Source organism: Equus przewalskii, chromosome 7 (genome assembly GCF_037783145.1).
Source record: "Equus przewalskii isolate Varuska chromosome 7, EquPr2, whole genome shotgun sequence".
Classification (NCBI taxonomy): Eukaryota; Metazoa; Chordata; class Mammalia; order Perissodactyla; family Equidae; genus Equus; species Equus przewalskii.
Window position 1 is genome coordinate 24,227,239 of NC_091837.1, and position 16,297 is coordinate 24,243,535.

General features: G+C 39.2%; 1 protein-coding gene across 7 annotated transcripts in view; it reads left to right on the forward strand.

The window, feature by feature from the left end:
• The window catches only part of HIP1R (huntingtin interacting protein 1 related), a 69,841-nt gene that overhangs the window by 18,544 nt on the left and 35,000 nt on the right, over positions 1–16,297 (forward strand). The window contains exons 9-11 of one of the 7 annotated variants that reach the window (XM_008518472.2): positions 1,188–1,916; positions 4,272–4,428; positions 8,493–8,618. The exons of the other annotated variants lie outside the window; for them this stretch is intronic. Of the exons in view, the coding sequence (XP_008516694.2) occupies positions 1,188–1,916; positions 4,272–4,428; positions 8,493–8,618 (1,012 nt within the window). The remainder of the gene's footprint in view (positions 1–1,187; positions 1,917–4,271; positions 4,429–8,492; positions 8,619–16,297) is intronic. 7 annotated transcript variants of the gene reach the window in all.

A 16,297-nucleotide genomic window follows, 5' to 3' on the forward strand; every position in this document is an offset into this window, starting at 1 on the left:
GGACTTATGGAAGTTCCCGGCAACTCCGTGTGCCCGCAGAGCCTGCGCTGGAGTGACGGCCTGGTGCTGAGTAGTCCGCAGGAGTGGTCCGCAGGAGTGGGTGTGAGCGCCTCTTGCTACAGACAGCACCACCCAGATTCAACCGCCCTTTTCTGTGCTGGCTCTCCTTGTCTTTTGAGGCCTTCTGCTGGGGTCGTTACACTGTTGCTCTGTATCCCAGCGGCTCCTGCTGCTGCTAATAAACACCAGACCAACCCAGGGTTCTCTTGCAGGCAAAAGCCCCAACATAGACGCTCTTTTTCCTTTAGTACTTCATTGTCCCTGGGAGGTACCTGAGCTCCATGAGGGACGTTATTCTTTAAGAGTATAAAATGGTTTATGCTATTGTAGAAGGAGGGGTTGAGCTTTCTGAGGGGTCAGAACTATGCAGATCAGAATACCTGAGTAGGTATGACATGAAAAACTTTAAAAGATGGTGTCTTAAAAGGTTTATCACATATATGTAGTATTCTTCATTTTTATTTTATGCACGTGTCATTTTTACTTTAGACTAGCTTTCAGTATATAGCTATGTAAGTATTCAGCACATAAATGGGATAGTCCTGACTGCAGTATGGAAGACACATTGGGCACTTTCCCCTTTGTCTTTGTACCTTGAATCTCCATTACCTTTCAGTTCTGGCTTTACCTCTGTTTATTGTGAAACTAATAGAATTAGGAAGAGAAATAACAGATCAATCAACAAGTATTTACGGAACACTTAATATATGTTAAAGGCTGTCCTAGGTGCCAGGAGGATTAAAAATGCCTCTATGTATTAAAAAACTTAACAATCTGTTGAGAAGATAGGATATATGCATGAAACAGTGAACAATATAGCTGGAAGAAGAGATTTGCTGTGTGATTAGTTAGGTAATATATACAGTAGGATAATGACGTGATATAGACAGTAAGTCCAGAGGGAGTTAAGGATGGGAGGGGAAAGTGTGGGTCGTGATCAGAAAGACTTCCTAGAGAAGGCTGGGCTGAAATTGGGTCTGAAGAAAGGATAAATGTTCATTATATTTTCATTTCATAAAAATGGGTCTTATTATGATTTAGCTCAGTTAATGTGGGTTGGGTGAAATATTTAGAATGACAATATCAAGTATATCTTATAACTTCTGTTTTTTATAATGCCATCATAGCAGAGACATGTGTTTATCAGACCTTGAAAATAACCGCTCAAAAGTCAATATTAAGAGGGAGAAAAGTCAGAAGTCACTGGTTAAGGACCCAAAATTTGAGACCATGTTGATTCAGCAAAGTAAGTCAGACAGGAGCTCTTGTGATGTATGCAAAGAGAAGAAACTACAGGTTAATACTTCATTTGGGGAAAAAAGTGTAATTGCTATCTCGTCTCTGTTTACGAAAGACTTAATGGAGAAACAAAAGTCTTGGGCTCTGGGAGGAAAAATCCAGGATGAACCCGAAAACAAAAGTATGCTGTGCAAGATCCATGCAAAATCACCACAAAGTGATGGACTTGGCATTCAGAATGAAGAGAAACAACTCTCAGAAACATTAACATCCTTATCTGATGAAAAGCAGTGGCACGATGTCAGTGTTTACTTGGGCCTGGCCAACTGTTCTGGTTCAAAGCAACCAGAAAAGCTGGATGTTGAATGTCAAGATCACATAGAAAGGTCTGGAATCTCATATTGCCATAAAAATGAAGCCTGCCTGGGTGAAAGTGACATGTGTGAATCCAAATGCTGCCACCCGAGTAATTTCATAATTGAAGCCCCAGGCCACATGTCTGATGTAGAGTGGATGAGTATTTTCAAACCTTCTAAAGTGCAAAGAATCGTTCACCACAGATCTGTGTGCACTTGTTCAGAAAGTGCCAGTGGAGAAAAATATAACTCCCCAACAAGGTTAGTAATGTTTCACTTCTGTAAACATCCAGGGAGCCCACAGACTGTGTTTAGATATATAAAGGGCCGCAGTAGCCGCTTCATGTGACTGTTAAATGGAAAGGAGTGGCTTTTTTTTTGCTTTTTTTCCCCAAAGCCCCTCCCCCAGTACATAGTTGTATGTTCTTCATTGTGGTCCTTCTAGTTGTGGCATGTGGGACACTGCCTCAGCGTGGTTTGATGAGCAGTGCCATGTCCGCACCCAGGATTCGAACCAGCGAAACACTGGGCCGCCTGCAGCAGAGCGCACAAACTTAACCACTCAGCCACGGGGCCAGCCCCGAAAGGTGTGTTTGCAAACAGAGATCATGTTTAAGACAAACCATTTACTCCTTTCATTGCAGCGGAGGCTGTTGAGTTTTTGATTGTGCAAAGAGAATGTATTAGATTCCAGTGGAAAGTTTGTACCTAGGGCAGCTTCTGAGACAAAGATTTTGCTTAAAAACAAAGCCAGTTGTCATGAGTTGGGCAACTGTGTTTTATTTAAAACAAACAGGTGGGTCACTTTACAGAATAGAATGCTGCTCTGGGGCATTCCTCACCCTAGGATTCTTTTTGAATTGATAAGCTGTCTCTTTGTGTCCAGATTGCATTCCTTAGACCCCGGATAAGAATTTCTCTTTTTCCTCCCATTGACATATTTACATATCCAGTTGCTTCTGCCTTTGTGTTCATTTTACATTTCCCAAACTTTCTTACTGTTTAAAATCATGTAAGAGAAAGAATTTTTATATTTAACAAGCTGGTAAAAGCTATTGGTTTTTTAAGAGAAGAAAATAGATTAGTTATTAGCATTTGCTGCATTATTCAGGCTCATCTTATTGTTAGAACTGCTGAATCTTCTGGTTGAGGGGCGCTATCATAATGTCTGCTATTTTTGGATAAAACCTAGCTCTTCAATATTTCATTACAGAAAGAACAAAGTTTCTGTACTGAGAGCCTTGTTTTAATTATCACATCGACTTTCATAGGACTTTGTGATTAAAAGTTCGATATTTTCATTATTTGGATTATTATTTGGCTCTTTTAGAAGCCTGAGTCTTTTAAAAATCATACAGATAGTTACTGTGAGTTGCAAAATTTAAAAAAAAAATTGGTGCCACACTAAATGTCATCTATTCATCATTGGTTTTGAAAGATCTTCTTTAAGTAATTGCAAGTATCAGTAGGGCACAATTGCATATTTTTCACTACTGAACAAGAACACACGTACATTTAAGGGAAGAGCTCACGTTAGATAGTTTTCAGAGCATAAAGGACATATATTAAACTTAATGTATGAAAGACATTCAAATTTAATTTCAGAGTTTTCTTTCAAGGCCCTTTTGACCTCCCTGGCTTGAAATAGTTGAAGTGACTTCTTGTTTTGCCAGCAGAGGCACATGCCAAGGCATCGCATGACAAATACATGATTAAGTAGAAATGATAATTATGTTTTCCTGTTTTTCCTTAGATTATAAGAACTTGTGTACCTACTTTATTATCTGACTAAAGTGTTCACATTTGTACCACGGTTCCGTTTGGGAAGTAGAGGTTTGCCTGCGGAGGGAGAAGCCAGGGGCAGGCTGCTCTCACTTAGAGGATCCATGGGCGGAGGAGGTTCCGGTGCCTCCAGTCTGTTCCAGGACAGCTTTTGCTGTTAACTTTGCTTTGAGCCCAAACTTTAATAATGTACCCAGAGGCTTAGCTACGTGTGTTTGTTCTCTAATACTAAGAGCCTATAGAAGAATTTTTCATTTTTAAAAATTTTTTATTGCAGTAACTGGTTTATAACGTTATATAAATTTCAGGTGTACATCACTATATTTTGACTTGTGTGCAGATTACACCATGTTCACCACTCAAAGACTAATTACAATCCATATCGAAGAATTAATAGCCACAACAATGCTATTCTACTTTCACAAAAGGACTTTTGAAAACCATTAACAAAAATCAGTCTCACAAACCAAAAACCCAAACTTCTCACAAGTTTAACCTTATACTGTGTTGATTTTTGTCCTTCCTTTTGGATGATCCTGTCCCTCGAACATTCTTTTCTTTGTTTTTTTTTTTGTGTGTGGGGGGGAGAGAAATTCTCTATTCTGTAGTTACTCTTTAAGAATTTTGTTTTAATTCTTACTGCAAAGGGTTGCATTAATTTATAATATTCTACTCATATATTCTATTCAAATCCATAATATTCTGCTCAGACTTGAGCTTCTTCATTAAAAAAGAAAAGCAGCTTTGTTTTTGTCCTGTTGAGAGACTTTTAAGTTTGAGTCTTGGTGATAAATGCTTGATTTTGTGTGTTTTGTCTGGTTTTCTTATTCACAGTGAGCTAGTTGCCATCCAGCATTCCCACTGCTGGGGTTCTTCAAAATCTGCCTTAAGAGAGGATGAGAAGTTGATAGAGACAGAGTCCTCTTCTGATAAAAAGCACGCTTCTAAGATTTTGTTAATCAACAAAGATGCAGCTTTGCCCGGTGAAAAGGTGTGTATTTCGCTTAGTAGCATCCCGCTTATTCAGGCAAGACTTTTCCCCAGCATACTTTTAATTCTTCTCTAGCACTATTGTTAGTGTGCTTAATTTTGGCCATTCTTCAGGGTTTTTTTAATTATAGGATTTTAATTATATTATTTAGCTAAAGTCAAAATTGCTCACCTTCTGTTTTCTTTAAATATTTTGTAGATTAGCGTTAGGCAAGATGTCTCTCAGGCCCTCCAGGTGATTGATGTATCTATTTTTAATTAATAAATATTTTCAGCATACAAAAAAAGAAGAACCTGACAAGGAATTGTGCACCTAGTTCAGATTTAACATGTTTACATTTTGCCATATTTGCTTCATTTTTTTTGCTAAAGAAATAAAATGTTACACATAAAGTGTAAGTCCCACATGCCATTCTCCCCATGTCCATTCCCCCCACCCCTTAACCACTGTCCTTAAGTTGCTTCCATGCTTGTTTTTATACTTTTACTACATAAAAGTATATACTGAAACATTACATAGTGTTTTGTGTGTGTTTAAAATGTATATAAATGGTAAAATACTGTCTATATCCTATTGCAGTGTGATTTTTCCAACTTTGTCAATATTTTGTGACATTTATCCATGCTGACACTTGTGACCTAGTCTCTTCATTTTGCTTGTTGATTAACTTGTAGTCCCTTGATTGAATAAACCAGTTTGTTTGTCCATACCCCTACTGATGGGCACTGAGGTTGTATCTACATTGTCACTATTGTGGATGAGCCAGTGTCTTCATCATGAGCAAAGTCTTTTTTTTTTAGAGTTCAAATTTTGTTTTTAATTCTTTTTTGGGTAACATTTACATAAAATGGAATGCACAAATCTTAAATGTACAATTTATGAGTTTTGGAAAATGCATACATCTGTGTAACCTACAATCCTAACAATATATAGAGCCTTTCCATCACGCCGGAAATTTCCCTTATGCTCCAGTTTCCAATCAGTTCCCCACAAGAGGCAACCATTTTTCTGATGTTTTTCACCATAGACAAGTAATTTTAAAACTTTATGTAAATGAAATCATGCAGTATGTTCTCTTTTGCATCTGGCTTTTCGCCCAGCATGTTGAAGTGATTTACCTCTGTTGTTGCATGCATCAATAGTTCATTCCCATTTGTTGCTGAATTGTTAGTCCATTGGATAAGTATGCTACAAATTGTTTATATATTTTCTTGTTATTGCCTCTTTTGGTTGTTTCCAATTTTTGGCCATTTTTGCTGTGATGAAGCTGCTATCAGCATTCTTGTGCAAGTTTTTTTGTGGACGTATATTTTCATTCTCTTCAGTATTTACCTAGGAGTGGGATTGCCAGGTTATTGGGTAGAAGCTGTCAGTTCTCTCCAAAGTGTCGTACTGGTTGACACACCCACCAGCAGTGTTGAAGCTTTCTGGTTGCTCCACATCCTTGTCAACATTTGGTGTTGTCAGTCTTTTTTAGTTTTAGCCCTTCAGGTAAGGGTGTAGTGATGTGTCATTGTGGCTTTACTTTTACACTTCCCTCATGACTAATAGTGTTGAGCACATTTTCATCTGCTTATACAAAATGTATGTATTTTTGTCTTTGATGAATGAGGTCTTCATCACAGATCTCTCACAAAGAAAACAAGTTCAAGTAAACTTAATTTACTTTGATGTCATTTGGGGAAGATATTGGGCTTTGAAATCAAACTGACCTGAGTTCAAATCCCCATTTTACTTTGTCTTAGCTCATTGACCTTAGCAAAGTTGTTTAATTTCTTATGTTTCCTCATCCACAAATATGCAGTACTAAGATCACAGTCATTTTGGTGAAATGAGATGTCGTGGGGCCTGGCCCCTAATGGGTATTTGCTGAGTGTTAATTCTCCATTGACCATGCCACGTGTTGACTAGAATCCTGGGCAACTGCGAGTTTGATTCACTGACGGTGAGGATGTAAAGAGGACAGCCACTGTGCATAACACTTTGGTAGTTTCTGTAAAGGTTAAATATACACCTACCATGTGACCCAGCTATTCCACTCCCAGAGAAATAGAAATATATATCCACACAAAGACTTATACACAAATATTCAAGCAGTGTTACTTGTACTAGCTAAAAAACTGGAAACGACCCAAATATGTATCAGTAGGTGCACAGATAAGCAAACTATGGTACATCCATACAATGGAGTGCTTCTCAGCAATAAAAAGGAATGAACTATTTATATACAACATGGGTGAATCTCAAGATAATTATGCTGAATAAAAGAAGCTAGGGGCTGGCCCGTTGGTGTAGAGGTTTAGTTTGCTCACACCGCATTGACGGCCCAGGGTTCGCCGGTTCAGATCCTGGCGTGGACCTAGGCACTGCTTAGCAAGCCATACTATGCCAGGCATTCCGCATATAAAACAGAGGAAGATGGGTGCAGATTTTAGCTCAGGGCCAGTCTTCCTCAGCAAAAAGAGGAGGATTCGCAGCAGATGTTAGCTCAGGGCTAATCTTCCTCAAAAAAAAAAAAAAAGCCAGACAGACAACAGCATGAATCTGTTTATACTAGCAATGCAGACTAATCTCTGGTGACAGACAGCAGGTGAGTAGTTGTTTGGGAATAGGGGGAGGGGCTCACAGAGGCAGGAATTCCAAAGGGGCCTCGGTGTGAAGAATACGATCCCTGTTCATTGGGGGGATGGTTTCATGGATGTGTGCACATGTCAGAACTCATCAGACTGTACACTTTAATTGTACAGTTAATTGTATGTCAATTATACCTCAAAGCTGTTAATTTTTTTAAGTTATACATTTGAGGGGAAATACTAGCTATTACCTTTTCTAGCTTTTAGGAGACCCTTTTTCGATGTTTGCATCTACTTTTCTGAGGCAGTATATGACATTGCATGCCTATGTTGTCGATGCATGTATATATATCTGTATGTGTGTGTGTGTGTGTCTGTATGTGTGTTGTATATATGTATATACATAGATATAGTCATATAGCAGATATTTATTAAATGTCTTCTAGATCAGCTCAGTATTGATCATTGTTCACGGAAAATTAGAAATGAACTTTTCTTTTTCTTTTTTTTAAATTTATTTTATTTTATTATTTATTTATTTTTTTAAAGATTGGCACCTGAGCTAACAACTGTTGCCAATCTTTTTTTTGTTTCTTCTTGCTTTTTTTTCCTCCCCAAATCCCCCCAGTACATAGTTCTATATTTTAGTTGTGGGTCCTTCTAGTTGTGGCATGTGGGATGCCGCCTCAACATGGCCTAATGAGCGGCACCATGTCTGCGCCCAGGATTCGAACCCTGGGCCGCTGAAGTGGAGCACGCGAGCTTAACCACTCGACCATGGGGCTGGCCCCAGAAATGAACTTTTCTTAATGGAAAAATTAGCCTAGGTGTTGTTAAAATTTGTTTTGTTTTGTTCTGTTTTTGAGGAAGACCAGCCCTGGGCTAACATCCGTGCCCATCTTCCTCTACTTTATATGTGGGACACCTGCCACAGCATGGTTTGACAAGTGGTGCGTAGGTCTGAATTGGTGGACCCCGCGCCGCTGAAGTAGAACATGCGAACATAACCGCTGCGCCACCAGGCTGGCCCCTAGTCTAGGTGTTTTTGAGAGCAGTTGGCATGCTAAAAAATTCAGATCCCAAAGTTGAAAATTAAACAAGAACAAACTAGGGCATAGTTCCACATATTTTTAAAAGCTTTACAAGCCTTTAGTGTTGAAGTTGCATTTTGCAACTATTTTGACATTCTAGTTATGGCCTAGGAAAGATGATTTAGGAGAGCTAAACAATGCCTGGTATTCTTTTATCACTTGGATGTTAGTTAATTAGTTGTAGTAAATTCTGTTTCAGACAAGTTATTTAGCTATGTGAGTTCTAAGAAATACATGGACTTTGGTTATTCTAGTATTTAATATCCTGCTTTATAATACCTAAAGTCAAAAAATATTAACAAGTAGTTAACATTTGTGTTTGTAACATTGTATTTGTGAACGTAAACATTTAAAAATGCTTCTTGATCTCATGAATGCTTAAACTGCGTTACCTTGGCAGGATGATTTTTCTCCCACTAGCAAGCTTCAGCGTTTGCTGGCAGAATCCCGTCAGATGGTTACAGATCTGGAGCTGAGTACTCTGCTCCCCCTCAGCTCTGAGAGTTTCAACAGCAGTGCCCAAAATGTACGTGGTTACTTTTCTTTTGACCCCATCTGTTGTAACTGAACAGTCCACTGAGTACTTGTGTGCAAATATTGCTAGCAGGGCAGCCTTTTCTGTTAGAAAGTTTATGTCTCTGAGAGAGGGAGGTAGTACACTGGTTTTAAGGAGGAGGAAAAAGTCACACTCAAATGTTGCTGCACCCAAACTTCCTCTTTCTCATTACCTGGGCATATGAATATAAATTCTGGGAGATTTTTTTTTCTTCCCCTGAGGAAGATTCGCCCTGAGCTAACAGCTGTGACAATCTTCGTCTGTTTTGCATGTGGGTTGCCACCACAGCATGGCTGCTGGTGAACGGTGTAGCTCTGGGCCTGGGAACTGAACCTGGGCCACCAAAGCAGAGGGTGCTGAACTTAACCACTAGGCCACAGACTGGCCCCCTTTTGGGGATTTTTGAAAAACATTTTATTGTAGAAAATTTCAAGTACACACAGAAGTAGAAAGACTAATATAATCACAGACTGTCGAGAACCATCAACTTTCTGCCATTTTTGTTTTATCTTCCCCCATCCATACACATTTTCTTCTGAAGCAATTTAAAGCAAATTCTAAACGTCATATCATTCCACTCATAAATACTTCGTTATATATCTCTAGCAGATAAGGACTTTTAAAAAGCAACCAGAACGTTATCCACCCAACCAAATTAACAATAATTCTTTAATATCATCTAATGACTAAATCATATTGTTTTCTCCATTAATCTCAAAAATGTCTTTTTACCCTTTGTTCAAATTAATATCCAACCAAGGTCCATATTTGGCATTTGGATCTGTCCTGTGAAGTCCCTCTTAATCCCCAACAGTTCCTTCTCCTGCCCTCTCTCTGCCCTGCTTCCTTCCTTCCACTTCCTTCCTTCTTCCTCCTCCCCTTTCTTCTTCCTCTTCCTTCCTCTCCTTCACTTTTTTTTTTATGAGGAAGATTCACCCTGAGCTAACATCCATTGCCAATCCTCCTCTTTTTGCCGAGGAAGACTGGCCCTGAGCTAACATCTGTGCCCATCTTCCTCTACTTTCTATGTGGGACGCCTACCACAGCATGGCTTGCCAAGCGTGCCGTCGCACCTGGGATCCAATCCGGTGAACCGCAGGGTGCCAAAGCAGAACGTGCGCACTTAACTGCTCCGCCACCGGGCCGGCCCCTCAACTAATGATTTTAGCATTCCTTGACTATTATTATTTAGATTTATTACTTCATTAGGAATTGCAAAATAGTAATTTTCTAAATCTGTCATTCCTTCAGGAATTGTTTCACATGTTAATTTTAACTGCTTTTTCTGAGCATGGTAACATGTCAGTAGCCATGATATAAGTTGATTTGTAGATTTTATAGCGTTAACGTAAACGGTGAAAAGAACCTCAAACTAGAAATCAGGATCCTTGGGTCCCAGTTTCCTAACCTGTTAAGTAAGAGCTTGGAACTGATGCTTTGAGTTTAGGCTTCCAGGTTCATGACTTGTGTGTGTTATATGCATGGTTAAAGATATTTGAAAGCCATTGAGTTAAACTTTTTTGTATCCCTGACCAAAAAACTAAAATAAAAAAGGTCTCCAAGAACACTGAAATACTTTTCTTTTATCAAGGTTTTTTTTTTTTCCTTTTTCTCCCCAAAGCCCCCCAGTGCATAGTTGTATATTTTTAGTTATGGGTCCTTCTAGTTGTGGCACGTGGGATGCCACCTCAGCATGGCCTGATGAGCGGTGCCATGTCCGCACCCAGGATTCGAACTGGTAGATCCTGGGCTGCTGAATCGGAGCCCATGAACTCAACCACTTGGCCACGGGGCCGGCCCCTGTACTTTTCTTTTAAAATCTACTTTATTGACGTATAATTTGTATACAATAAAATAGAGATTTTATTAGGAATGTCTTTAATGCCTATATACTTGTTCTTTCATGAAGAACTGGTACAGATCGCTAGTTCAATGAGTTTAGGTAAATGTATATGTGCCCATGTAACCAGCATCTCTGTCAAGATATAGAATGTTTCCATCTCCCCAGAAAGTTCCGTCATGCTCTGTAGAGTGAATCCCTCCTTACCCCACTCCAGGCAGCTACTGGTCTGGTTTTATCGCTAGAGCATAGTTTTGCCTGTTCTGGAACTTCACGTAAATGCGCTCATACAGCAGGTGCTCTTCAGCTTCTTCAAACAGAATTATTCTCGATTCATCCATGTTGTTGTGCATCAGACCCTCACTGCTTTTTACTGCTGCTCAGTGTTCCAGTGTATGAATAGACTACAGTTTGTTTTCTCACCTGTTGATGGGACATTTGGGTTGTTTCTAGCTGGGGGCTATTATGAATAAAGCTGCTATGAACATTTTCATACAACCTTTTTTTATGGACATATGTTTTCATTTCTCTAAGGTAAATATCTAATAGGTTAGGTTATGTAATAGGTTAGGTGGATGTTTAACTTTTTTGTAAACTGCCAAGTTGTTTTCAAGATGGTTGTACCATTTTACGTCTCTACCAAGTGTATGAAAGTTCCAGGTGTGCCACATCCTTACCACCACTTGGTTTTGTCAGTCGATTTAATTTTAGCCATTCTAGTAAATACGAAGTGGCATCTCCTTGCCATTTAATTTGCATTTTCCTGATGACCTAATGATGTTCATCTCTTCATGTGCTTATTGGCTCTTCATTTCTTTTGCAAAGTGTCTCTTCAAGTCTTCTGCCTGTTTTAGCTTTGACCTGTTTCCTTTGTTATTGAGTTTTAAGAGTTCTTTGCATAGTCTGGACACAAGTCCTTTGTCTTTTGCCAGATGTATTGTGAATATTTTTTTCCAGTTTGTGGTTTGCCTTTTCATTTTCTTAAGTGTCTTTTGAAGAGCAGAAATTTAAAATTTTGATGAAGTCCCATTTATCCATTTTTTTTAAATGGTGCCTTTTGTGTCATAGAAATCTACTCCAAGATTGTGAATATTTTCTCCTCCTAGAAGTTTTATAGTTCTGATTAGGGCTATAGTTCATCTTAATTTTTGCTGATGGTGTGAAGTAAAGATCAAGGTTCATTTTTCTCATACAGATATCTAGTTCCAACACCATTTGTTGAGAAGATTGTCCTTTCTCCATTTCGGCACCTTTGTTGAAAATCAGTTGATTATATACGTGAGAGTCTATTTCTGGACTCTGATCAGTTCCACTTGATCTGCTTGTTGTCCTTACAGTAATACCACACTGTATTGATTATGTAACTCTATGGAAATCCAGTAGTATACGTCCTCTACTGTTTTCTTCTTTTGCAAGATTGTTTTCCCATTCTAGGTCCTTTGCAAGTCTGTAGCAGTTTTAAAGTCTACTTGTCAATTTTTGTAAAAATGCACACTGATACTGTGATTTCAGTGAATCTGTAGGTCTTTTGGGAAGAACTGACATCTATGGATAGAGTATTTCTCCATTTATTTAGGCTGCCTTCATTTCTCTTAACCATATTTTATAATTTTCATTGTAGGGGTCCTGCACATCTTTTGTTAAATTTATTCCTGATATTTTTCACTGATGCCAATATACATGGTATTTTAAATTTCATTCTCAAATTGTTTGTTGATGATATAAAGAACTATAAATGACTTTTGTAAATTGCATCTTTGTTAAATTCACCTAGTCTAGTAGATTTTCTGTTGGTTCTTAGGATTTGCCACCTAGACAATCATGTCATTTGTGAATAAAGAATTTCAGGGGCTGGCCCAGTGGCACAATGGTTAAGTTTGCATGTTCCACTTCTGTGGCCCAGGGTTCGCCAGTTCAGATCCCGGATGCAGACATGGCACCACTTGGCAAGCTATGCTATGGTAGGCGTCCCACATAGAAAGTAGAGGAAGATGGGCATGGATGTTAGCTCAGGGCCAGTCTTCCTCAGCAAAGAGAGGAGGATTAGCAGCAGATATTAGCTCAGGGCTAATCTCCCTCAAAAAAAAAAACAATTTCTTTTTCTAATCTTTATGCCTTATTTCTTTTTCTTACCTCATTGCTCTGGCTAAGACCTCCAGATCAATGTTGAATAGAAATAACGAGAGTGGACTTCTTTGTCTTATTTCCGTGAAATACTCTCTGGTGGCATTTCTTACTTAGCTCTTCTTCACATGGCATTTTGTTAGACTCAAGAGTTCCATGGAGCAGTTTCCATGGGACACAGATGATCTGAAACTAGAACCTTAACTATTTTAGAATCAACATGCTCATTGCCACAAACCTCAACAGGTAGTTGCAAAGATTGCCTTAAAGAATAATGGGCTCCAAAAATAGTGATTTTTAAAACTATACATACCATATGTGCCATATAAGCTTTTCAAAGTGGAAACCATGATGGACTTTGTGGTGGTTTCTGGGAAGATACTTTCTCAACAAACTCTCTTGGAAGCATTAGTGAAATAATTTATATACATTGGGGCAGAGAATATTTTTAAATATTGGTAAGGGCTTTTTAAAAACATCTTTATTGAGATACAATGTACATATCATAAAGTTCTCCCACGTAAAGTACATAATTCAGTGGTTTTAGTATATTTACAAAGTTGTGTGACTATCACCATAATCCGATTTTAGAACATTTTCATCATCCCAAAAGAAATCTTGTCCCCCTCAGCAGCATTCCCCATTCCTCCTCCCCACAGTTCCTGGCCACCACTAGTCTACTTTCTGCCTCTCTGGATTTGTTAGGTAGAGGTTTTTAATCAGAGTCTGTTGAGTAGAATTCAGGGGATCCATAAATTTTGATGGGAATAAAAATTATACCTAAGTTTATTTTGATTAACTCTAATTGAGATTTAGCACTTCCTTCATTAAGAATACAGGAAACAAGCCACAGTAATGCCTGATACCTGTGACTTTGTCACTAGTAGAGATCACAGATAGTTTCACGTCACATTTCAGTTATTACAGGTATCGTGAAATATCATTTATCCTTAGAACTACCTCAGAATTATGGAATATTAGCCTTGCTGCTAGATCTTCTTATTTAATGCACTAATGGAGTATGTATTATTATATCACTACCTTGCTTAATACTGTGATAACCACAGTTTCTTCTGCTGTAATACAACGTGTGAGTTCCTAAATTTCACCACACAGTGCACAATTGCACAATAAAAACCACACAGCTGACGGGAAGAATGGGGTTAGGAGCATGACACTCAAACGCTTGTGTCAGTGACACATTTTTTAAAAAGGACAGGAATATAATCAGAATGGTAGGACAGCTTTATACATGTCAAGTGGTTACGAAATACTTAAATACTGCAGTAAATATGCCACTACCTTGAAAAAGACCGAAGTTTGCCTGCAGGATTGAGTGGTGTCGGAGAGGTTGCTGCACGTGACTCCTTAGGAAGTGGTGGAAGGAGGGCTCTCGGATGGAAGCTTCTCGCCGCAGATGTGGGGAAGCCAGGACATGTCTGAGGGGTGTATGTGAGTGTGTGTGTGTGTGCACGTGCATGTGTGTGCGCGTGTGTGTGTATTCCTACATGGCGGGGCTCAGTCCAGCTGGGTACATAGTTCACCTAGTGTTTCTCTTGGACAAAATCTCAGGCAAACAAATGCAAACTTCACATTATGCTCAATCTGTTCCCTAACATATCAGATGTGTTGGAACAAATTCACATTTTCAAAATAAGTGTATAGCAGAACTTACTATATTTCAGTATAATCTACCTGACAGACTCCTACTCAGCCTCCTGGCCTCAAGCTTTTCTCTTAACCTGTTCTCTAGGGTTTTACGTTAAATTCCTGTCTAAGATATGGTCAGTAGCTTCCCCACTTTCGTCCTCATAGCACGGCTCTGTGTGTGTGATGGTGTACGGATCTCCCTCAGAGTGCACGTCACAGTAAATGACATACCCATCTCCCTGCCCCTCTGTGAGCGCCGTGAGGAGCCCCCTCCTTCATCTTGGTTTCCCCAGTTGTGGCACACACAGTACCTGGTATGGAGGATACTGTGAATGGAACTGATAGGGAAAGCGCAGGAAAAAGGCACAAAACAGTGACTTCAGGTATAGACTGAAAAAATGCTAAAGCTTTTTGAGGTTGGTGAAAACTTAATTTGAGAGAATTTTTGAGCTAGAAAGATCCCTAAAAGATATCTGTCAGTCTTTTACTTTACAGGTGAGGAAAGTCATTAAATCTCCTAACATCTCACAGCCAGCGTCAGATATCACTTATTTGGAAAAAGTATCGGCTCCAGACGTAATATATTTTCTTGTGGATTGTTAACTAATTCTAGAGATGTTAGGAAAACAGAATTTAATGAACAGAAATCCCCTTGGCCACGGACTTTACAAACTCCTCTCTTCTAGTTCTTTGAACTGGGTATAGCTAGTTACAGAAAAAGCAAATAATTTTGTAAAAAGTTCTTAATTTTTGCAGTAAGGAAGCAGGGTAGAGTTCTGAGAGTTCTGTCTGCCTCACCAGGGCTTTGCCATCTGTTAATAAAGACAAGAGTCTCGTTTCAAAGCCTTTCTCTAAAACAGGCCCTATGGTGCTGGCACAAAGTGATGCAGTCCTTCTGGCAGGGAACTTGGCAATATTTCCTGAAAATTGCAGAACTGACCCTTTAATGCAGCAGTGTCACTTTAGGAATCTCTCGTACAGTTATATCTGCATGTGTGTAAAGTAGCATATGTATGAGTTTTTCATTGCACCATTGCTTTATCATAGCAAAAGTTAGGAAATGATCCAAGTGTCCAGCAAAAAGGAACTGAGTGAATAGCTATGGTATGTCCACACACTGGAATATTACCCAGCCATGAAACAGAATGGGGAAGATCTTGGATGTGTAAATGTTTCCAGAATATATTATTAAGTGAAAAGAAGCAAGATCCTGAAAGATTTATGTGGTATTCTACATATGTACAAAAGGGGGCAGGAATAAGAATATACATTGTTTTTATTTTCAAATCATGTCAGTATATCAACTATTAAAAAAAACCAATAATTTAAAAATAGGGGAAAAAGGAAAGAAAGAGTAAAACACAGCACAGCTGACCACTCACCTTCCCCCACAGCAGGCTTTCTACTTTCCTGAAGTGTGGGAATGGGGAGGGACTCAGCCTGAAACTGAACTTGGAATTTTGACTAGAACATGGGACTGGACATCCTCAGGACTGTTGTGAGACTGTTGGTATTATTTGTGGCAGACTGGTAGAGGCCTTTTAGAATAATGTTTTGTTTCTTGGGTTTTTTTTTTAAGATTTTATTTTTCCTTTTTCTCCCAAAGCCCCCCAGTACATAGTTGTGTATTTTTAGTTGTGGGTCCTTCTAGTTGTGGCATATGGGATGCCACATCATCTGACGAGCGGTGCCATGTCTGCACCCAGGATTTGAACTGGCGAAACCCTGGGCCACCAAAGCAGAGTATGTGAACTTAACCACTCGGCCATGGGGCTGGCCCCTAGAATAATGTTTTTAAATGAATAAAATAAAATACATCAGATTGTAAAATATAGGAGGGCTATTTGAGTAGAGAGGAAGCAGCGTGAGTAAAAGCACAGACGTCTGGAAGCTCGGAGAATAATCCTCGGATGGCTCAGATAGAGGCCCCACGGGAAGGAGGAAGAGGCTGAGAAGGCAGCTTACCCTGCATGCTGAAGTTCATCACCTGCGAGTACCCGTGTCTGGCCAGGTGTCATCCTCCTCCTCTTTCCTC